Source organism: Falco biarmicus, chromosome 1 (assembly GCF_023638135.1).
Source record: "Falco biarmicus isolate bFalBia1 chromosome 1, bFalBia1.pri, whole genome shotgun sequence".
NCBI lineage: Eukaryota > Metazoa > Chordata > Aves > Falconiformes > Falconidae > Falco > Falco biarmicus.
In genome coordinates, this window is record NC_079288.1 from 19,908,466 (window position 1) to 19,932,325 (window position 23,860).

The 23,860-nt window shown below is 58.8% G+C and overlaps 1 protein-coding gene across 1 annotated transcript in view; it reads left to right on the forward strand.

Annotated features, from left to right (window-relative positions):
• Positions 1–23,860, forward strand: part of SMG6 (SMG6 nonsense mediated mRNA decay factor) — a 115,655-nt gene that overhangs the window by 88,195 nt on the left and 3,600 nt on the right. Inside the window, 5 exon segments of the mRNA XM_056354174.1 lie at positions 8,476–8,652; positions 11,742–11,888; positions 19,430–19,583; positions 23,000–23,211; positions 23,438–23,519. Of these exon segments, the coding sequence (XP_056210149.1) occupies positions 8,476–8,652; positions 11,742–11,888; positions 19,430–19,583; positions 23,000–23,211; positions 23,438–23,519 (772 nt within the window).

The following is a 23,860-nucleotide window of genomic DNA, read 5'->3' on the forward strand; positions in this document are numbered from 1 at the left end:
AGTTGTCTCCACGTGGCAGTCCTCGTGAAAGAGCTCATGCTATCGGCGAGAGCCAAAAGCCTGCTCTGCCCTGCTTCGGTGCACGACAGCTTTATCTGCCTGGGTGAGGGGTGGGTGTAGGGTCCGGAGGGGCTGAGCTGAACCTCCACATAGCGCTGCAGCGCATTGGCATGATGGGGACGGACATGCTCAGCAGGAATAGTGCATCTTCAGGGCAAACGCCCCAGAGAGGCCAGCTCCCTCCTGCCACGCTCAGGAGGTGCTTTCTGAAACAGGGAGGTTGCCAGATAACCACAGCTTTTTCCCCATGGCGTGAGCAGCCAGGATTTGGCTCCAGCCTCTTTTTTTTCCATGTACCCTGCAAAAAGGGCTCTTACTGTTGCAAGAGCACATTGAGATCTGCAGTCGAGATGTTGGATTGAACATTCATCAGACGCATTTTGCGAATCCCAGGAGAGACAGATCCTAGCCCTGGCACGGGAACAGCTTCTCTGGTCACCAGCACAGCGTGGCCCCACAAGCAGATGTACCCGAGAAACTCTGGGGGTGGAGAGGTGCAGGGTTGGACCAGCCTCGTCCCCAACACCAGTGTCCCCTGGAGTAGTGGCCTCAGAGGAAGGGCAGCGTGAGTCTGCCGAGAGCGGAGCGGTCCCCTTTCCCTTACTAAGCAGTCCTCCCTTCCTCCACCAAAGAGCCTGCTAACCACTTTCTTATCTTTCTTAACTCTGCAAAACAATCTCTGGCAAGGCAGGCATCCTCCGAAATGGCAGAGGAAATAAATTCCCCCAGTCCCTGAAAAGGAAAAGACCGGAGACTCTCGCCGCAGGGAGAGCAGCCCATGCCCTCTGAAAGCTGACGGTTTTGCCATATTGGCTTTGCTGAGGATACGGATTTGCTTCCTCCTTCCCCAGTCTGGGACCACAGGCTTGCGGCAGACTTTCAGGGACTTGTCTTCCCTGGTTAGCGTTCCAGTAGGATCTGCAAAGGAGGAGCAGAGCAGGCTCCTTTGGACTTGTCTTGGCTTTACTCTGTGGCCTGAATTTTTCCTTATTTCCCCCTGGGAAGTTTATGGATGTGCTGGGAGCTGGAATGGGAGAGGAGGGCATCGAGATGGCTATAACAGGGAGTCACTGACTGTGACTTGCTCCTTCTCCTGGAGTCATCGGCCTCTTTCAAAGCTGTGATTTTTTTTAGCCCCTTGTTCTCCCGACAGACAACCGAAATGTGTGGTCCTGTGCTCAAGGTGTTACCTTGGAGAGCAGAAATACCCCAGATACTGCACAGCTGCAGGGGTTGGTTTGCCCAGCACTGGGGCATGTGGCCTCCAGGGGTGGAAGCAAATGCTTTCTCCAGTGGAAATTCCTGCAGTGTCTTATTGGAGCCAACGTTTTACAGTGGGAAGCCTGTAGCTGTTGGCAGCAATGCCTGAGGACACAATGAGAACCAGGCAGGAGCCACACACACAAACCAGAAGAAACATCTCCATCCCTCTGTGGAGACCTCTTGTACCCCATCATCTTCTCTGGAACTTCTCACCCAGCCTAAAGTCATACTTTTCTCTCATTTTGCTGCTGCCCTGTAGGAATGGACAGCGGGGGTAAAATGAAATAAGCTGACCACCCACCTCCTGCCTAAAAGGTGTTTTACACAGCCTGGAGCCAGCTGCTGCTCACTGGAGAGATGAACTGATGAAAAGGTTCTTTATAAAGCACATTTGACAGGTGAATAAGACATCAGGGCAAGTCTTTCCAAGCATCAGCAAAAGCCAAAAGCTTGGTTTAGAAACCATTGGGAACTTTCCTCTCTGGGCTGTGTAGCTCCTCACGCTTCAGAGGAGCAGTTGGTCCTGGGCTGGGCTGGAGCTTGAGGTCCTTCTGGGCACAGGAGCTTGAGAGGGATCTGGAGGATGGCTTTCCATCCAGAGCATCTGCTTCAGGTGACTTTGGTGTTGGTTCTTCCACACAAGTCACAAAAGGTTCCTGCAGCACCCTCAGATGTGTTTTGGGGTCTTTCCCCAACCCTGTGGTAAGCCACCACAAAGGGAGGGAAGAGTTGAGAGGAGCTGCACTGAGAGTCTGGAGGAGCTGTGAGATGTTTTGTAGGGCAGTGCCAGGCTGTGCCGTAGCACAGATGGTTTCAGGGACATAGGCTGGGACCTGTGGCAGTGTGGGGTTTCCATACGGAGTTTGGAGTGTCGGTAAAGAATTCAGTCTGTATTCCTGCCCCACAGCCACTAGGTGCCAGTCAGGGAGAGAGAACTGGCCCCTGGCAGACAGACAGCTCTGGGGAGGGCTGCTCCCTCGGTGTGCCAGCCCAGGGATCCCCTCCTCTGGGGAGGGCTTGCTGGGAGCAGGCTCCAAGCCCCAGAATCGCTCACAGCTTCCCCCACGTCGCTGGGTCTCACCTTCACATCCTACAGCTGCCAGCAGTGACAGGTACCAGTGCCTTGGGTGCAATTTGAAGACTTTCATGGTAGGAATCTGTGCAGACTGCTCAGGGCTTCTTCTGATCTCTGACAGCAACACGTGGATGAGTCAGCTCAGATCTATCACTGTGCACCCCTCTATCACCTGTGCATTTTCTCTACATCACTGTGTGGGATGAGCGCGGCTGGTCTTAGCCTGGCCAGCCCTGGTGATGGTGGGCAGTTGGCTCACTTTCCATGCTGCTTTCCAGTTTGAAAGCCAGTTGTGGCTGAGCTATGTAGCTGAAGTTGGAAAGATGGAGACAGTTGCCAGGCCAAAAGCACATCTGCTCCGATGACTTGTCTGAGACCATGTGCCCTAGTGCAGAGGCTGGAGCTGTGCCTCTGCAAGACTCGGGGTGCTAGGAGAGAGGTTTGGCTAGGACATGCCTATGCTTTCCCTTTGGGGAGCCCCTGCTTTGCGGAGAAAGCGGTACTCCAGCAGTGGCAGTGGGGAAGAGCAACTGGAGTGGTTCTTCTGAGCTCCTCTGTCTTCCCTGGGTGATGCACCTCTCTGCTGTGATGGAGCATGGTGTGGTGGATCCTGTCCCCATGAGAGCTCTCTGCTTGGTGCTAGGCACTGCCAACGCTGGCACTGGGTCCTGCAGAGCCAGGGCAGCAGCGAGGTACATCAGAGCCAACGGTGCCTTGGTTTGGGCTCCGTTGCAACCACAGTTGCCCTCGGGTCACATGCAGAGTTGCAGGCATGTGGGAGCAGTGTCCGTCGAGCCTGTGTGTGGGATTAGTTGAAATCAGAAGTTTCTCAGAGAAGCTGTGGCTGAAGTCAGCCCTCAGCTGCGGAAACCAGGGTTGTGATTCAGCTGTGAGCGCTGCTGCCCAGCCGTGACGGACACTTCGGTCCTCCCTACCCAGGTGGCCAAGCCCCTCCAAACTGTATTTGGGCTGGGCAGGATGAGGGGTTCCTCGGGCCACATCCTGGCTGGGGAACGAGCCCAGAGAAGCTGGACTGTGATAAGCCCAGGGTTAAACCTAGCCCAGCTTTTGTGTGAGCTTATGAGATGAAAACCCAGAAGGGATGAGACCAAAACGGGTGCTTTCCTCTGCGCTCCGAGCTGGCTCCCCAGGGATGGGAGGAGGTGGCACAGGGCACTGGGAGGCATTTAGCCATGGCCTGCATGGAGGTTTTAGCAGGGTCAGTGCAAATATTTCAGCTGGGCCATGTGGGCGCTGCGTAGTTTAGATTGTTTGAGGCTCGCTTGGTTTCAGCATCATTCAGCTACTTCAGCTAAGCCATGTTTAAACTGATGTGGCAAAAACAGTGTTATCCCGACACTGGATTGTGCTGGAGCTTGGCTCTGAGTCCTAGTCCTATCCCTTTCCCATCTCCGAATCTGGGATGGGATCTCTCCGTGCTATGACTCAAACTTCTCGTGTCCTTTTCCCCTTCTGAATCCAGCTGTCAGGATGTGCTCGTGTCTCCCGCTCGCACACAGGAATGCAGAACCGGCAGTGGCAGCCTGTCCTCCAAGCAAACCCTTCCCCAAAGCCGCTGTCTCCCGTTTGCTTGTGGGGTCTAAGGTTTTCCCGAGAGGGAGGCTGCCAGGCTCCTTTCACACACCGCCAGCAGCAGCATGGCATTGCCGGAGGCTGTGGGGCACAGGGCAGCCTGCCCTGGACCGCGTCCCCCTGGGATGTGGCAGGTCCCCCCGGCCGAGCAGGGCTCCCCTGGCCAGCTGGCTTGGCTGCCAGAGGCTCTTTGGACTAGCTGAAGGAGTCTGCATTCCTGCCTCCCAGTTATTTGCTCTTTAGGACGCTGCGTAAAATTAACAAGTTGTAAAAGTTGATTGAAGGCGGCAGTGGGTGTGACAGCGATTTGCTTAGCTGCGGGAGAGCCGTGTGCGGAGCAGCAGGGCTGGTGAGGCTGGGGCAGGGGGCAGAGGGACTGTCCCCCCAGCTCCAGGCATGTCTCTGACCCAAAACGAGACCATGGCTGGTTTCTGGTGGTGTCACCCTGCCAGCACCAGGTGCACATGTTCCCCCTGGGCACAGCGCTCACAGATCTCGGAGTGAGTCCCTTCTCTCCCCTTAAATCTCCTGGAGGACGCGTGCTGGCGTCCAGGCTGCATCTCCTTTGGGCCAAGTGCTGGCCACCCCATGGGGGAGTCTTCTGCCATCCTCTTGTTAAAGAGCAGCACACAGCACTCAGGGAAGTTTTTCCCATCAGCATGTTTTTTCGCAGGGGGGAGGGAAATACAGCCAAGGCCATAGAGGGGATCAGCTTCATTAGATCTGGGAAACCCTTGTTAGACCTGGGGACGCTGCTCACCACTGGCAGGAGATGGCACGCGCAGGGTCCTGGTGGCACTGGCACTGCGTAGTGGTGTTGAAAATCAACAGCTGGTACAGTTAATGTGCAGCCCAGTGGGTCTCTGCAGGCAGTTAGTGTGTGTTAATGTGTGTCCTGCTGTGTGTTACTCAATGATCAGTATGTTAATGTATGACCCATGAATTAGCAGTCAGAGCGCTAATGAGCTTCGTCAGCGTGCCCTAGCAGCCACCAGCCCGCCGGTGGGTGGCTGGTGCTGGGAGCTGGTGGTTAGCCTGTCTGATGCAGCAGGAGATTAGAAACCTCTCCTCCCCGGGCCTGATGAAATCAGGCTGGCAATTGGGGCCGCTTGCCACCAAAGCTACCTCTGGCCTGTGCCTGGTCCCCAGCCACGTGTCCCCAAGAGGCACCGCAGTGGCAAGGGGCTCGGTGATGCCTCGGTCGCTCACACCTCTGGGGAACTGAGCCCGGGTCACGGACAGGGGCACCAGACCACTTCAGCAATTCTCAGTTTCAGTTTTCCTTTGAGAGCGGCTGTGTGCGTGTCAGGCCTATTTTAATACCCAACGATGAGTTGAAGCCAGGCTTTCGGTTCCTGCTGTCTCACTGCACGGTCAGAGGGGGAAGGGCGCACAGGGCAGCTATATTCCTCTCCAGGGCCGGGGGTATCTGCTGCGGCATCACCACATACATCAACGCGGTGTCATTTTGTACTTGACCATTCCTTCAGGAAGGGTGGGTATGGTTCCCAGTGTCCTTGCCACACTCCAGTCTGGCAGCAAGGAATAGCCATGTGAGCCAGCCAGCACCTTCGTGGCCATCCCCGCTGCCCTGGGCATCCCGGCGCTGCCGCGGGCACTCACGTTTCTACTCTGAAACAGGAAGTTTCTGACAAAAGCGGGTTGCTCTGCAGCACGCAAGGTCCCGCTCTGCCGTTCGAGAGAGACCTGGGTGCCAGTCACAGGTCACTTCTTTCCCAGCATCTCAGAGGCTGGGCTGCCCCGCAGTGGGGCCAGCCTGGCTGCCGGCAGCCTGGGGCTCTGCCGCATCCTCCTCGAGCAGGGCTGCACGTGACGGAGATGTGCAGAGCATTTGCTCCTTCCCTGTTTTTCATTCATGTGGGCTGGAAAAATGTGTTCATGAAACGAGTTGCTGTGGCATTATGTCATGGGTCTTCAGTTGGGCTTTTTTCTCCCCAGCAGATGAGCTGAATTTAACCATCGGGCTGTGCTGGCTTGGCAGTAAATGTGGTGTTTCCTACTTGTTTCTTCTTCAGGAGAGGAAGGATCAAACCCATCTACCCTTGTCCCCAGCCCCAACCATGGGTGAAGGGAGCTCTTCTGCAATATTCCTGATCATTCCCAATCCAGGAGGCTCTGACAGGGAGATTTAAGCTTTTGCTGTGCAGAGATGGCTGCACTGCAGCTGTGTCAGCGCTCAGCCCTTCATGTATACATGAAAACCTCATGGGTTCTAAGCTAGATGCAATGGCTTTTATTTCTAGAGATGTCTTGAGAAAACCCTTAGGAGTGGTGTCAGGATGGGGTGCCCATCTCTGCCCCACCTGCATCCCCTTCCCCGATGCTCCTGCTGCCCGCCACGTCCTGGCATCCCACGGCATGTGGCTGGCAGCAGGGTTCAGCCCCTGGTGCTGCCACAGGCACATCCCCGCAAGCTGTGCTGGCAGTGGCAGGGGCTTCACTCACCCAGCAGCCCTGGCACAAGGGAACTGCAGATACCAGGACTGGAAAATCCCTGGGTTTGAGTCACCCCGGGTGAGTCAGGCCAGGTCTCCGCAGCGTTAGCCCGTCGAGCTGGGGATGAAGCAGGCGGTGAGGTGAGGTTTCCACCACTTCCCCCGGGGCCGCTGCAGCCCAGAGCTCTCAGGAGAGATGTTTCCCATGACAGTCATTCCTGCTTTGCTCTTATTCTGTTTCCTTCTGACTTTCCCCTGTGCAGAATCATTCCTAAAGGAGAGCCAGGAGGATGGAAATGTTCCTGTGGTGACACTTGCCGGGATTGCTCCTGGCTGGATGTCCCAAGCAGCAAAGGGCTGTCCCGGGAAGGAGGGTCCTCAGCAGCCCAGCCTGCTGAGCCTGTGTCACCTTGTTCATTGCTCACGTCTGTCCCGTAGGACATGTTTTTAGGAGCAGAATTAGTGGTTACGGGTCCCTTGCTCCCTGAAATACTACATTTTTGCAATCACCCTGCTCGCACCACCTCTCCGCAGTGGCGACTGCCTCCCGCCGGGAGGAAGGGGCTTCTCCTCCCCCTCCGCCTGTCAGTGCAGGTACGGGGGGGGGGGCACAGCATCCCGGGGGGCAGCTTCAAACGAAGGTGGCCCCGGCTGCTGGTGCATGAGGGTGCCTTGCTCAGGCAGTAGCCGGGGTGGGAGGTTGGAGGTCAGAGGAGGGTCAGGTTTTTGACACGCACTGCAGCGACACGGTGGTTAAAATTAGCCCGCAGAGAGGAAACTGGCAGCGTTGTGGAAGAGCAGAAGTTTCCTCTCACGGCAGCCTGGTGCAGTGGGGCCACATGCCGCTGCCAACCCTCCTCTGGCTGCGGCACAGCCCCATCCAGGTCACGCACCGCCACCGGCATGGCAGGGTGACGAGCCTAAGCCGGGGTTGGAGCATGTGACATCGGTACCACACAGCGTGAGCGGGCAGGGGGAGAGCAGGCAGCAGCCCCGGCTGCGAGGCACCTGGTTGAGTCACCTGTGTGGGGTCTGGCCCTCTCCTCGGCTTTGGGATCCCAGTCCTGGCAGCCTGTGGGGACCCTCTGGGGATGGGGATCTCTGAGGCTGCTTTGCTGTGTATGAGCTGAGCAAAACTGGGAGGGGGTTGGGGGAGCAGCAGGAACTTGGGCATCGACATGGACTTTGTCTCCACAGTGTGCAGCACTTTTAGCCCCTGTTTGCTGACTTTCTCCCTATAAATCCGCGGCTCCCCAGGGGTGACACCAGTCAGCAGGAAGCACTAGGGGAGAGCTCTGCAGGTGCAGAGCCCTGCTGCAAGGGGACGAGGTCACTTGTGGCAGAGGTGCCGGCAGAGGCTGTGCCGTGGAGGCACTGGGCTCCCGGGCTCTGGAAACTCCATTTGAAAGCCTCATAAATTGGATAATTACCCAAGCTATTGCGTTTCCTTCTGGCCAGATCTGTCCCAGCCTCCCTGACGGGGCTCCCCAGTTGGTCCGTGAGATGGGCCCACGGGATGGGGTTGGGCTGGAGATGGGGAGGGGCTCAGCTTTTCTCAAATACCCCCACCCGCCCGCTCTCGCACCTGCATCCCTCCCCAGCTTTTGCTGGGGGGGAATCTGGCGATGGAGCCAAAACGAAACAGTAAGAATAGGCCACATCATTCATCTCATGCTTCAGCAGGATTTTCCCCCATTCGGTGGGGCTGGCTGCCCTCCAGCAGCCCCACGGCCCTGGAGTGCACAGATGAGGCAGGACAGGACACAGATTAGCGCTAGGCGTCCTGACTTCATCTGCCTCCTTTTCCTTGGGGACGGTGAGCTATGAGGCATGGGCAAACGCCTTCCATCCCTGTTTAGAAGAAGAGGGGCACCCTGCACATCCCGGTGGTGCTGTGCAGTGTTGCCTGCATCCCACTGGACCTTCTATCCCCAAATGCTTCCCCCTGGCCATTGCCCATCTGCCTCCCCTTTGCACTGACTTTGTTTTCCTTTCCCTCTCCCCAACCCCCTCGTCCTCACCCTGTAGGTTATTGCAGCTGACTGCAAGAGGGTCACAGTTCTGAAGTATTTCCTGGAAGCCCTTTGTGGACAAGAAGAGCCTTTGCTGGCATTCAAGGGTGGAAAATATGTGTCAGTGGCACCCGTCCCAGACGCCATGGGAAAGGAAATGGGAAGCCAAGAGGGAAAACAACTGGAAGATCAGGTACCGTGCGGGAAGAGCGCGCCTCGGTGAAGGAAGAATCACCCCTGTGGGGCCCAGCCTCTGCCTGCCCTGCAGCTCCTGCTATTTATAGCCAGCGTAGCTGCGTGTGCATTTTATGGGGGGAGGCGGGGGGGTGGCAAATGGTGCACAGCCCTTGTCTCCCGAGTGTACTTCGCTCATGCCCTTTCCTGCCAGTCCAACCCGCGTGCCTCTATCTTGCGCGCTGCTATGAGTTCCAGATGCTGCTTTTTCATACCCGAAGCGGGGGGAGCTTTAATAACGTGCAGCGCCGCAGCCCCGGGAGAGGAGGTGGGCGAGGGGGTGTCAGGGTTCAGCTTCAGGATCAAGTTTATAGCCGTGGAGCTCGTTGCGGCGGAGGCCTGAGCTCCAGCCTCCAGCACACGTACAGGAAGAGCTGACATTGGCGCCCCGTCCCTCCCCTGCCTCTCACATCCTGATGTGATTAAGGAATTCAACTCTTGTTTTTCTGCCCTTGCTTGTTCCTGTAGGCCTTGCTTCACTCCAGGCTCCGTGTGTGTGTTTAAGGGCCCTGCCAGCCGCTCTGCAGGTTGACTCTTTTCTTCTGTTTAATCTTGCAGTTGGAAAGGCCAGGGAAACAGGAGAGAGGGGTAGAGGTGTTGGAGCAGGGAGCTGGGTGGCCCAGCACTGCCCAGGCTCGCTCCGGGTCCCCTCCCTGCGCCAGGGCCAGGCGCTGCAGAGCACCGTGCAGGGGATAGCACCTTGCCTGTGGCCCCCTGCGCCCCAGGGAGCTGACAGCCAGGGGAGCCCAGAGCAAGAATGTGCTCAGCACCCTCCTTGTCCCAGCAGCCATCTCTGGCCGAGCAGGGGACAGATTTTAGATGATTTTTTTGCACTGGGGCTCAGAACAAAACCCCAGGCAGCAAGAGATGTGTCTGTAAGGTGGGAGACCTGGACACTTTTCTTCTGGAGAAGACGCAGGAGGCTTTTCAAGCTAATACCGCCAAAAGCGTGTGATATGGGGGCATCTTCAGGTTCTATCCAGTATAAAGATGGGGAGAGTCCTGTTCTGCAGAGCACTGCCTTTGTTGAGTCAGTCCCTCCGATTTTTGCTATGAACAAACATGATAATGGAGGGTAGCTCCTTCTTGCCCTTCCCCATAGTCTGCTTGGCTGTGGGAACCTCTGCGTGATCTCATTGCACAACCCGGGAGCTTCCTCCTTGGTCTGTGATCGCAGGGAAGCTTCCAGCTGACCAGCATGACCACCATCAGCCTGGGCAAGCAGATCCCGACCCACCGCAGCAGATCAGCATCTGACACACACTTTTCCCTGAAGCCCTTGCGCGACGCTGTCCCTTTGGCAGCATCTTCCCATCCCCTGTGGTCCAGGCTGTCCCGGCAAAGGGAAGTAAGCCCAAGGGCTCCGTCTTCCTCCTTCCCATGGCTAAAAGTCACAAGGAGAGAAGAGGACGTGGTTCTGTGGCCAGGCGGGTGTGCCGGCTGGGTGAATTGATTGAGAATGTGACTGTGCAGTGCTGGAATTGTTTTAAATTAAGACTGTGAGCTCCTGCCCGAGTCCCTCCTGCTGACACGTGTTGTGGCAGCCTGCACAGGGCAGTGAGCATAGCAGTGCTCATATCCCTCTGGGGAATCCTTTTGTGCGGGATCCATCCCCTGCAGCACTCTGAGAGCTCAGAGCAGGTTTTTCTGCTTGGTTGCCACCTGGGAACATTTCCCAGCCCCATCACAACCCTTGGCTTTTGCACAGAGAAGGGGAGATGGGTAATGGCAGGGCTGGGGAAAGCCTGTGGTCACTGCACTGGGGAGCAAGAGGGGCTGGGCAAGGCAAGGGGGGTATCAGCAGCAGTGGCGGAGCTGAGCCCCCGGGCAGCACGGCTGTGCCGGCAGCTGCTGGTGGGCACTTGCTGAGGAACAGGGACTTGTGGTCCCTCCTTTGGGCAGGGAGCCACTGGGGAGAGCAGCGAAGCTGGGGTGGAACTGGGTTGTGGCTGATGCTCAGTTGCATACCGGCCATCACCTCCTGCCCTCTCCTGTGTCCCAGGGGTTTGGGTGCATAGGGAAAGGGCAGCGCAGCCTTCGCCTGGGGTGGGAACAGCGTGGCTCATTCTGGCCTCTCCAGTTCAAGGGTCTGCAGATCTTCTGGGGGAGAGACCCAGGGAAGGGTCTCTAGGAGAGGGTGAAGATGCAACACGGTCCAAAAGCGCCTATGCAAGCAGGAGGTTGGAGAACCAGGGACACTTCAGTTCAGCAAAGACAAGGTTCCTGCCAGCAGGAGCATGGCAAAGGCAGACTAGAAGTAGGATGTGAATGTTAACAGAGGAAGTAATTAACCATTGAAATGACTGACCTCAAGAAGCAGTGGATTCTCCATCATGTGGAGCTTTAAAGTCAAGATTGAGTGTCTCCTCCTAAAACATCTGTTCCAGCCCACCTGGAAGTTTTGGGGTGGGTGCAGGAATATCTCTGGCCTATTCAGAGATCAAAACGGAGAAGGGGAACAGGCTCTTTGGTCTCCTGGGTTCATGGATCCAGGTTTCTTGACCAGAAGATCAGCTCGTGTGCCTAGCCTCAGCTGAGGCAGCAGGGTTAGAGCAGCGTTGTACAGCCCCAGTGCAGGCAGGTGGGGAGAAGCAGCATTTGCTCCAAGGATTGTGCAGCCTAAACAGCCAAGCAAAGCTGAGAGACAGGAAAATGCCAATAGTTTTACAGAACTGAAGCCTATAAAATATCAGTGACTCACCCAAGGCTGTGGGAAGAGTTTCCCAAGGTGAGGAAGAGGGTTTGATTTTAGAAGAGAGCTTTATGCAGGGCTGCCCCTGCCCTGCCTGGTCGCTGCCTTCCCTGCACCGTTACCTCCTGTCTCACCTTGTCATTTCCTGGATGTTTACTATTTATTTATTTTGTTTGCTTCTTTTGGATGTTTAGAAGTAGTCAGTTGCCCATCAGCAAGTGGTGGTAGACCATGGCTGGCAGGGGTTTGTCTGCTGGAAGGGGGGAGGGCAGAACAAGCATGGTCCCTGTCACCAGCATCCCTTACAATGCTTCTCTCCTGGTTTTTTTTGTCTTTCTGCATTTTCTCGGAAGAAGGAAGACGATGTGAGGATTGAAGCATATGAAGATGATTCTGAGGCTGAAGGCAGTGGAGGAGAGATGGACATCAAGGAGCTGAGAGCCAAGAAGCAAGCCCTGGCCAGGAAAGTAGCTGAGCAGCAGCGTCGTCAAGACAAGATTCAGGTAGGACGCTCTGTGCGACTGCAGTGCCCAAGTTGGCTGAGGAGCTGCTTTGCTTTGGTACATGGGCTGATCCTGCCTCATGGTGCCAGTGGTGCGCAGCTGCTTCCCTGCCATGCTTCAGGACCAGTGGCCTCTTGGGATGTGCCGGAGCACCCTGTGCTTCCTGGGTGTAGGTGCCCTGTGCTGCCTCCATGAAACCCAGCAGCAAGCTTAGCTTTGGCCCTTTGGAAAGGCCAAATCGGTATTGCTGTCCCACCCAGGGTAAGATCTGCCCTCCCAGGCCCTGAGATTAATGTTTCAGGGGCTCCTGGGACCCTCGTGAAGCCAGACACAGCTTCTCCGCGGAGCTGCCAGCACACCCAGGAGTCCTGGCAGGGGAGTGCTTCAGCTGATGGCTGTAGTGTGGCGTGTGCCAGGCAGCGAGCTGTCTCCCACCCAGGGCAGAGGCTCCGTGGCAGTGAGGTTCGGCGAGAAATCGCCTTTCCTGCACAGCGGGGCACAGGCAGACGGGGGAGAGGGTGGGACATGAACAGCAGAGTTCAAGCAGGAGCCAGCGGCAGGAAAAATAGTCTGCAAACGGCTGCTGCAGCCAGAGTGCCACTTGCAAAGCATTGCCATCATTATGGGGACAAACAGACGGGATACAGGTGATCCTGGCATGGCCTTGGCCTGATCTGAGCATGTTCCCCAGTGGGAGCAGATGAACTAAGCTGGTTGGACTGGGAGCAGACGCCTGGCGATGCACACTGTTGCTTTAAGAGCAATCTTACATGCATGGCTGTTGGCTGCCTTGTTGCTCGCAACCCCTCTTCCTCCAGCCTCTCAGCCCAGATGAGGATTTCTCAGCAGAGGAAAAATTCTCCCTGGCTCCCCTCCCCCTCACCTCCGCCCTCTCTAATGCCCAGGGCCCTTCACTTCCATAATTCTTCATTTTCCAGCCTTGAACGTAAGCCAGACACATCTGTCTGGCCATATGCGTGAACTCTGCAGTGTGTGCCGAGGTGGTTGTAAAACAGGGCTGCTGAAGGCCCTACTGGGAGAGCGTGCACATGTGTACCCTCCGGCTACTGGCGCCGGGCCCAGAACCACTGCGCTTCGCTTTTCCAAACCCACCCCAACCTTTCAGATTTTTGCCTTTTTTCTTTTTCATTTGAATTCGGAGCAATTCATATCAAGGCGAAGGTAGAAGTTGTGCCGGGAGGGAGGGGCCGCCCCCGCAAGCGAGTCCATTATTGTTGGCAGGTACCTGGGTCGCATTAATACGAGGAGGAAGAAAGCAGCAGCGAACGAGTGAGAGATTGGAGAGATGGGCTGTAAATTAAAGCGGCCTGAAGCCTTCCAGCCTCCCAGGGTTGTTAAGCGGGAGGTGTAAGTAAATTCCCCACTTCCCACTGCCTTGTACAGACACAGCAAACAGGAACTGCACATGTTCAGGGAGGGCAGCGCGCAGCAGATCCCGGCCCCGGCGACTAGCCCAGCTGCAGCAGGGCCCCCCGGGATGGCCGCTGCCCATTCTGCGGGGAGAGTGGGGGCTGCCTGATGCTGTCAGGGGCTTTCTCCCCCTGGTGTGCTCCTCCCTTCCTCCCCAGCCGTGCTGGGGCTGATGCTCGCAGGCAGAGAGAGGTCAGAACGAGGGTGTGGGCAGCTTCAGGGGCTGCACAGCTGAGAGCTGAGGTGCAGTTGGAGTCTGAAGGCGCAGGGTGGAGGAGAAGTCCTTGGGGCTTCGGTAAAGTCATCCAGTCCATAGCTAGCTGGGAACAGCCCGGAGCAGAACACGTGTGCTTGCCCCGGTCCTCTCCCTGCCCTGGTAGTGACCACGCAGCCGGAGCTGGAGAGGCGGAGGAGCTCAGGTGGAAAGTGCTGCCTGGGGAGGCCAGGTCAGAGCCAGCTCAGCATCCACCGCCTCCGCTTTCCCACTCTTGGCCTGTGATCCTTAACCTTCCTGATCATCCCATAAGATTTTGTGTTTCCTGGGACCTGGGAACCTTCTGCATTCCCTGTTACATCCTGTTTCTCTCGTTCGCCGCTCACCTAGGGAGTTCACGCATCAGCTGCTCTCTGAGTCCCCCTTTCACTGTCCTGGGGACAAGCCACAGCTCCACATATTCATCCGAGTCCAGCAGACGCGACTCCTGTCTCAGCACAGCTGAGAGCCTCAGCTCTCTGTGCACGGCCATGTGCACGGGGTGGGGACTCGGGTCCAGAGAGCCCAGGTGCTGTGGCTGCCTACTGTAGAATCTGGGCTGGTGTGTGCAGGGACACAGTGTGGGGCAAAGCCCTCATCTCTTGGCCATCCATTTTCTTTTTGCACCCAAGGGGAGTGTTGTGTCACAGCCTCACCTGCAACTTACAGCGTGGCGGGCGCTTCTTGCAGCTAAATGCACTGCCTTCTCCCCGGCAGGTTTTCTTGCCCTATCCTTGCCTTTGGCATCCTCCCCATCCATCTCTCACAGCCCAGCTCTGCTGCTAATGGAGATCATCCACCCAGCACTTGTCCCAGGTTCACTGCTGCTGCTTACCTGCCTGGCATCGCCTGGCTGCGGGTCCCCGCTGCAGCTCCCGTGCCGGGGTCACATTTACACCTCCGGGAGGAGGTTTGGGCTTTACTGTGCTCCTTCAGACCCTGCCCTGGCCGGGGGTGTGCGGGACTGTGGCTCCAGCTGCTGGGGGAGCCCAGGTCCAGGCAGGGTAAATGGCAAACAGGGGTGGCCCTTGGCCAGCACCAGCTGTAGAGGGAAGAGGAGCGCTCAGCTCCATTCACGAGCTTGGACCCCAAAACTTTCACTCTGGGGAGGGGGTAAGAGATAGGCCAGAGCAGGGATAGGTCATAGTCTCATCTCCCTGGGCAGCCCTGGTTGCTTGGAGGCAGCCCTTTGCTGCCTGGCCCTGGCTTACGAGTTGGCTGCTGCTCCCTGGCTCCACTGCCAGCCTGCCGCTGCCCTCACCACTTGCCCAGATGGGGACAGAACCGCCTGCCAGCCCCATGTCGCAGCCTGGTGACAGCAGCGATGCATTGGGGCGAGGTGAAAGACCAGGCACGTACCTGGGTGCTGTCCAGGTATTTGGAGAGATGAGAGGCCAGGCAGGCAGGTGGACAAGGGGAGGCATCAGTGGCACTGCCGGGGCCGGCAGCGTTCTCGGGCAAAGCTGTCCCCTGCCGGCCCCGGGTCCTGCCGCCTGCTCCCAGCCACCCCCGCTGCTTGGCCAGGCCCTTGGTCCATGCTGTTCGGCGTCCCCTGTCCTTTGTGCCGCTGCTGTGCGCTGGGAGCGGTCGGGTTTCCTGACCGGTTGAAAACATCCCACCTGAAACATAACAGGCTCTTCCTCTGGATGCTGCTATTGTTTTGCTCAGCATTACAGAAGCAGCTTAACCGGGGCGGCCAATTATGACATGTCTTCCCAAAATAGCCGCTCTCCTGTCCCTTCTGAGCCCACGGAACGGCCGCCCCCTTAAGATGCAGCCGCTCCTTTGTGGCGGTAGTGTGAGTAAGTGGCTAAATATAGCCGTATCCCATTCACGCTCTCCTCGGCGCGCAGGAACAATGCCGCGGGTGCACACGCGCCGACACGCACCTGCCTGGGAGCGGGTGCCTGCTGGCTGCGGAAGATGCACACCCACCCACGGCGGCTCCGCCACGGCGGCGGCCCCGCTTTGCTACCAGGCACGGGGCACGTTTACTCCTGAGGAAGACGAGCCTTGGGAGGAGGAAGCCCTCGAGCAGGAGACTACAGAGGCATTGTTCTCAGCCCTGGAAAATCCGCCTCCGATTCCCGCGGAGCACGCGGGGCTGGAAGGGGCAGCGGCGCCGGGTGTCCCCGCGGTTGGAGAGCGGGTCGGGGCAGCAGAAGTGGTGGCAGGATGGTGACGGCCCATCCGTCCTGGCAGAGAGGTGTGACCCCATGTGACCCATCCCGAAAGCAGTGGGGCACTCACCTCTGCTGAGCTTCGGCTCCAGGCCTCTCTGCTAGCCCAGCACCAGGGGCAGAGGAGCCCTGGGGTCCGTGTGCGGAGCCCCAGGGGTCCATGCGGAGCGTCCTCCTGTCCTGTGCTTGTGGTGGGACCCTCAGGTGTCCCCCCTGGCACTCCGCAGAAGGTACCACCGGCTGGGCTGGCTCTGGGGGCACTGGTCCCCTGTGCCCACTGGAAGCCCTCAGCCGGACATCGGCTTCCGAGGAATCCCCCAGGTGATCCCAGCTGATGGATGAGCTGGGAATTGGGGACCGTGTGTGCAGGAGTGTCTGCTCTCAGTGCTGCCACCAGCTGGGGCAGCCGGGGGAGCCACCTCCGGCTCCGGCCCAGCTCCAGGGAGAAGCCCCAGCTCCTGGGAGAAGCCCCAGCTCCTGGGACAAGCCCCAGCTCCAGGGAGAGGCCCCAGCTCCTGGGAGAAGCCCCAGCTCCAGGGAGAAGCCCCAGCTCCAGGGAGAAGCCCCAGCTCCTGGGAGAAGCCCCAGCTCCAGGGAGAAGCCCCAGCTCCTGGGAGAAGCCCCAGCTCCTGGGACAAGCCCCAGCTCCAGGGAGAAGCCCCAGCTCCTGGGAGAAGCCCCAGCTCCAGGGAGAAGCCCCAGCTCCAGGGAGAAGCTGCAGCTCCTGGGAGATGCCCCAGCTCCAGGGAGAAGCCCCCCTGGCCAGAGCAGCAGGACAGACAGAGGGCTGCAGGTGGGAGCAGCTCTGATGGCTGCAGTGTGCGGGTGCAGGAGGCAGGAGAGGGGAGGCTGCCTGGCCCTGGGGGGAGCAGGGACCCCCCCGGCCTCAGAGGTCCCCTGCCACCTCCAGCAGTGCCACCAAGCCATGCAGTGTGTTTAACCCCAATAAGACAAGGCTAAAATGTGGCCATCCTAAAGCACCTGGGCCATTGAGGCTGTACCTCTGCAGTTTGAACCGCGCCGCTCTCCCCAGGGTCTTCTTCAGACTCCAGGGCACGTGGGCCACCGTCTCCCGGTCCTCACATTGGGGAAACTGAGGCACAGCGGGACCAGCAGCTCGTTCCTGGCCGTGGTGGTGGCACAGAAGCCAGGCCCCAGATGTGGGCATCCCAATCCGCATCCCCCACGCTCTCGGTCCTCCCCACAGGACCGTGCCCCACGCACCGGCAGAAGGGTTAACACCGCACTCGCCTCCCGGTTCCCCGCACATGGGCTCCCTTTCATCTCTGGCGAGGGGCCAGCCAGCCTCCGCATGAATCACAGGCCACTCCTCTCTCCCCCAAAACCCCTTGGCCGGAGGCTTCTGCAGCCTTTTACTCACACAAACAAAAATAAATCTCGCTGCCGGCCTCTGAACTCTGCAAAGGCGAGTTTCCCTCTGGCTCCCCGAGCGGCCCGGAGCTGTGCGCGGGGACTTGGCACGCTCCCCGCCGACCTCGCTCTTTCACTCCCGGCGCATCCTGTGTCCTTCTCTCACCGGGCGGCCCGGCGAGCGGAATGGGACGTGACGGCCGGCACAGGCGTTGCTCACCGCTGCCAGGAATTGGCTGGGTACGGGCTGCAAAAGCTGCTGGGGCAAATGCCACACACGAGGGTACTGCCCCCTGCCGCCGTCACCCCCGTGCCCCTGGCTGGAGGGGTAGGTGAGCCTCATGCTCACGCCGTGCTCCTGATATTGCTCTCGCCGGCCAGGGCGAGCCCCAGGGTCAGGGAGCCGTACTGGGGTGCAGGCAGGGGTCTGTCGTCGCCCATCAGAGGCCACATGGTTTCTTCATCCCCTTCCTGCTGGTTCAGGTCCATCAGCCTCTTTGGCCGCTGTTCAGAGGACATGGTGCTTTGCTCTGGGTCTCTGCCTTGGTCAGCCGGGCCCTCCTCTGTCTCTCCATGGCAGGTGGAGCTAAGCAGGGGCTGAGCTTGTCATCCTCCCAGGGACAAGTGTCTCCTCCTGCACCCCAAAACCCTGGGGAGGGACCCCACCTGCTGCTCTCCTTACAGCAAGCAGGCAGCGGCAGCACCATGCTGGAGGTGACTTCAGCTTGTCCCCAGCTGCAGCTCTTCTCGTGCCACCGGGAAGTGCCAGCACCTCCCTGGGTGAAGGCAGGGCGCAGGCAGGCATGTGGCGTGTGGCTGCCCATGGCAACATCTGTATGGGGACATTGGTGCCATCGCAGCTGCCCCTGTGCGATGTGGGTGGCGTATCCCCACGCAGCAGGCAGAACCTGGCACGCTCCCCACTCTGCCCATCGCCCCTCGGAGTCGATGGGAGCTGTGGCCCCAGGCCCTGCGCTGCCAGAAGGAGGGTGGGAGACACGTGGTGAGGTTATGGTTGCTGCCTGGCCTGGAGATACTTGTGGGAGGTGGCAGCATCAAGCCGCCTTGATTTAAAGCCAGATGACAACACTTGGAAATGGATTAAAAACCACTTCTTTCCATGGCCACTGCTGGCCCGTGCAGCTTGTCGTTCCAGGGCGCCTCCGAGGCTTTGGCATGACTGCGGGAGGGTTCAGATCCTCACCCTGGGCAAGGGGAGCTCACTGTAATGTTGGGCAGAACAGGATCCAGAGTTGCTTCACGTCCCCAGGGCACATCTTGTGGGTGCAAGCCCAGTCTCACAAGGGTTTGCATGGTGGATGTGTTCCACAGTGCTGCTGTGCTCCGTGGGTGACCGGTTCCTATTAGAGGCAACAAACATCAGCAAGTCCAGGGAAGCTATTTTTAAGCAGAGGAAGCACTAGAATAGCATCCTGAGTTTTTTAAGCCTGTGACTTACTAAAGAGCCCAAGTCCTTCGATAGCGTTGAAGTAATATGTGAGCTCTTGGGTCCCATTTGGGCAATTGGCATTGTCCAGACGTCCAGGTGCAGCCCCAGAGGGTTGCTAGGGAGACCCAGAAGACCCCCCCATGTGAGGGTGAGCACCTCTGGTCTCCGGTGAGTGCAAAGGCATCAGCCAAGGACAGTGCTGTGTGTTTTCAGGGCTGGAACCCACCTGGTTTCCCAGCTGGATGGAGTCGGAAAAGGCAAGGCATATGTAGGAGCTGGTGGGACAGCCAGTGAGGTACTCAGCCAAGCATCCCTGCCCCACAGACCTCCCTTCTGGCTGCCTGCTCAGGGTTCCTGTGTTGGGATGCTGTTGGCAGGGCTTGTGTGTCCCAAACCAGTTTGTTTTGGCTCTTGTCACCTTAAGCTGTTTCCATGTGGAGCCCCAGAACCCCCATCCTCCAGCGCCCCTTTCTCCCTGCTGTTCTCTATCAGCCTCAGTCTCTTGGCACCGGTTCAGATAGTCCTGGCATCTGCCACTCCCACAAATGGGACAATTCCCAAAACACCTTCATTTTCAAGGCTGGTCCCGGTACCCCCCGGTGCCTGAACTGGGCTGTCTTCCTAGGAGAGTGCTGTCTTGGAGGCTTCTGCCATCCCACTCACATGTGCTACGGAGGTCCAAGAGTTGGTGTTTGAGGTGTGCAGGTGGGATGGATGCAGCCTCTTGCCAGTCTCCTTCACACGATGCCCTTGCTGGGTGAGGCGTGCATGCCAGCCAGGCTTAGCTTCTGCTCTTAGGGTCCGCAGGTCGTAGGACTGACGTGCTACTCACTCATCATGTGTCCTTCTCCTCCAGGCTGTGCTGAAAGACCAGAGTCAAATGAGGCAGATGGAGCTGGAGATCAGACCTGTCTTCCTGGTCCCGGACACCAACGGTTTCATCGACCACCTCAGCAGCTTGATAACGCTGCTGAACTGCAGGAAGTTCATCCTGGTGGTGCCCCTGATCGGTGAGTAGGGCCAATGCTACGGCGGGGGCTTCCCCTCGCCCCCAGCGTGGGCTGTCCCTCCATCCCAGCTCCCTTTCTCTGTGCCCCTTGTGCCCGCAGCGCCTGTGTGGTCTGGAGCCGACCTTGTGCCATGGGGCTGGCTTCCATCCTGTCCTGTCTTGTCCCAGCCACGGCCAACGTTCCTTTGGCCTGTGATCACTCTTCTCCCCTCCTGCCAGCTTTCTGCCCACGGTGCTCAGCAAACTCCCCTCCTCCTGGGGCATTTGGGGGTGCCAGGGGCTGGGAGAGCTGGGTGGGCGTTAAATGGGATTTGGAGGGAATTTTGGAGGGAGCAAGGAGGAGGAACTGTTAAACAATCAGAGCAGATAGCTTATCCCAGCTGAGCTGGGGCTTAGGCAGCCTGAGCAAATGGCCGGCCTGTGTCCCAGCGTCTCAGAGCTGCTCAAGCCCAGCCCTTCTTTTTATCCTTATAAAGCTCGCAGTAAAACAGCAAGCTGGTTCCCGTTATTGGTAAACACTCACCCTGGCAGATAACGGCTGTGCTGCTGGGTGGTCTCCCAGGGTGGCGGGAGGATTTGGTTAGATGCCTTTGCTCTGATTGTTTGATCACGCTCTGTGCTGGAGGTAGTGCTCCTCCGGCCAGTGTCACTCCAGCACCCGGTGCGTCCTGGTGCCAGCCTGGCATTCAGAGGATCCCTGAGGGCTGCAGGAGAGACTGGAGTAGGAGCAGGACCAAGCCTCACAGAGCCCACAGCCTACCCTGTCTCTGCTGCAGCCCCGGGATGCTGGGGGCAGCTCTGCCCCGTGAGCATCTCCAGCGTCCAGGCAGCGAGGTGTATGCTTGTGCCGATCTCCTGGCCTGCGGCACGCGGGGTACCTGCCCTCCAAGCCATTGTGGGGCTTCCTCCTCAACTCCCAGTGTCCGGCAGACTGCTCTGCTTGCCCCAGAGCCAACATCCAGCTGCCACCCTTCCCTGCAAGGTGAACAGCCTAGTTCAGGAGGGGTCCCTAGCTGGGGACAGGACCCCTGGCTGGGGGGAGCAGGGCTGGCCGCCTGCCCAGCTCAGCACAGGAGCTGCCAAGGAGCTCCGTGGCTTGGCACCGAAGTGCCAGGGCTTTGTGTGGAAGCAAAGGGAAGGAAGCCGGCAGCACCGGCAGGGCCTGGGCAGCCCTGGGGGCTGTGGAATGGATTAACACCTGAGAGCGCTGGGATCTGCCCTGGAGCCATGGCCCTGCCTCCCACTGCACGGCGGCGTCCTGAGGCTGCTTGGCTGCACGAGGCTGCTGCGTGGAACCCCAACCAGGGGCAGCAGTTACGGGAGAGCTGAAAACCCTGGTCCTGTCCCTGTCCAAGATGCCGCTGCCCTCCACCTGCCAAAGGAGCCTGGCATGCCCTGCCCTGCCCTGCCAGGGACAGGAGGAGCAGCAGCGACTGAGCACCTTCAGTGCGCTCCTGCCCTGCTGCCTCCCTGCACAGCCCATCATAGTGGGGGCAGAGTAACATCCCGCTGCCTGCCATGAGCCTCGCTTCCCACTGCTGAAGCACCCTGAAGCCAGTGATTCCCTGTCCTTGCCGAGTGTCGGTCAGATTCCCCCTCATCCCCCAGGAAAGCCATCAGTGCTGAGACCTGGGTGCAGGCAGGAGGAACGTGCCTCCCGGGGTGAGCCGGGGGCATGTGTCTGCTGGGGGCAGGCTTTGGTGCCATGCACCAGAGCAGCGATACGTGGTGCCCTTCCCCTGGCACGGGGCACTCCGCTCATCCTGGGGATGCAGCAAGGGGTTAAGCTCGCAGCTTCTCCTTGGGTTTGTTTCTCTTGCTCTTTAACCTGCTCCGTGCTCCTTGAAGCTGACCCCGCCATGGAGAAGCCAGGCCTGGTGCAGAAGCACAAACAAGCCTCCCCTTTGAAGCCTGTTTAGCTTGGAAGCAGGAAGGCGGATTTCGGGAGGGAATACCAGCTTTTCCTGTTTGATGTTCCGTTCTTGCACGGCTCCCCCCACCCCGGGCCCAGCCGTGCATTGTGTGGAAATGGCAGCATCAGGTCGGTAGCAAGAAGAGTCGCCGGCCAGCAAAGAGCAAAGCAGCTCCATGCAGCTTTAATTTGAATACCCAGACAGTGAGTGCCAGTCTCACCATGGAACAGAGCGATCACGCAGGCTCCCCGGGCAGTGATTCACAGCACTGGGGAGAGGCCTCAGACCCCGAGCTCTCTCCCCGAACCCCCAAGGAATGCATAGTTCCCACTTGAACTCAGGACTTGGCTCCAGGCTCGGAAACAATCTTCAGAAATGAAGCCATGGCTAAAACACACACTGTGCGCACAGAGGCTCCCTCGCGCACACGTGCACACCAGCTCTCTCGCGCGCCCGGCCTCGCGCACACGCAGCCCCGTACGCCATCGCAGGCAAGGACGCTCGTGTGCACATCTGGCCGCACGCTTGTGTGCCCGGCCTCGCCGCGAGCAGCCTCGGCAGCATCTTGCTCGCAAACGCACGCTCCTTCTGCAAGAGAGCAGCTCTTCCAGCAGCCCCAGCGCCGGAGGGTGGGTCCCTCCTGGAGCTCTGCTGGGATCCCTCGAGCTTCTGCTGGGCACTGGGGGCTGGAGCGGCTGGGGTTCCCGGCCGCATGGCAGCGGTACAGGAGGCTCCAAGGCTTGACAGGCTCCAGTTAAGGCAAACGGGCTGGGAATCCGCCTGATCCCAGGCTCAAGCGGTGTGTGTCGGGGCAGATATGCATCCCAGATGGGTGAGGTGTTGGAGAGTGTGTGTCCCCTGCCGGGAGCCTGGGACAGCCACTTCAGGTGGGAAAATAGGGCAGGGCTTGCACGGGAAGCAGTGACCGGGTGGGAACTGCCTGCTCCCATGCGTGACCCTGTTCCCGCGTGTGGTGCTACGGCAGGTGGGCAGCAGCTTTCATGTCTGAATAAGCACAGGGAGCCCAGAGGTGCAGAGCCAGGCGGTGCAGTGCGGGACAGGAGGCACGGTGCTGCTGGCCACTGCTGCGCTCGGAGGCGAAGGAGCAGGCTGCAAGAGGCCGTGGCTTTCTGACAGCCTGGGACACATGTGGGTGTGCTGTTGGTTGTGATGCAGGAGCGTGAAGCAGTGGGCACAGGGATGCTCCCAGCGTTTCACAGAGCAGAGCGAGGTGCCCTTAGGGAGCATTAACCCGCCCTGCAGGGACGAGGTGCCTGCACTTTCGGGGCCAAGCCAGGTGACCTGCAGAGGTAGAAGGCAGCAAATCTTTTCCAGACCCACAGCCAAGTCCAGGAGTACAGGGACGCTGTGGCAGCTGAACCCAGATTTCCTGAGCCAGCTCCCAGTGCCCCGGCCCTGAGGCCTTGGCAATTTGCGTGCTCCAGCAGCCGGTCATGGGAGCACCTTGTCCCATAGTAACTGTACCTCCTCTTCCTGTTTTAAGTGATAAACGAGCTGGACGGCCTGGCCAAGGGCCCTGAGATGGAGCACCGGGCTGCAGGCTATGCCCGCCAAGTGCAGGAGAGAGCCAGGAAATCCATCGAGTTCCTGGAGGAACGATTTGAGAGCCGGGACAACTGCTTGAGGGCTCTGACCAGCCGAGGCAACGAGCTGGAGTCCATCTCCTTCCGCAGCGAAGACACCACTGGCCAGCAGGTGAGGGGCATCCCAGACGGGGAGGCAGCACTGCCGAGGGCTGGAGGCTCTTTGCCACCCCCTTTGCAGAGAGCTGGGCAGGCTCCTGCGGGCTGCGTGTGTTTCGGCTCGGAGTGGCCCTGCTCTCTGCTGAGCGGTGGCAGGGTGTTTCAAGGCAGTGCAAAAATCAGGCTGGTGGGGTTGCAGGTTTTTTCGTGCCAAGGGTAACGTTGCCCTTCTCTTCCAGGGAAACAATGACGATCTGATTCTGTCCTGCTGCCTCCACTATTGCAACGACAAGGCCAAGGATTTCATGCCCTCCAACAAAGGTAGAACATCCTCACGTCCTCTTTGTCCCTTCTCTGTTGCATTCCACAGACTCTTCTCGTCTTTTTTTCACGGCCCTTGGAACCAATCTCTCCCACATTTTGCCTCTTTCAACACCAAGGTGCCACCTCCTGCCTCCAGTCAGCCCCAGGCTGTGGCCCTCCCACTGCATTGCCAAATGTGCACCTCACTGCGCTCTGGGGATGCCCCAGGCTGCGAGAAGACCACCATCAATGTCCACAGACACATTTTGTGGTGCTGGCAGCAGTGACGAAGGGCCCAAAGAGCCTCCTCCCTGCGAGCCCTGATGCCTCCTGTCCAGAGCCCTTTCCTCTGCTGGAGC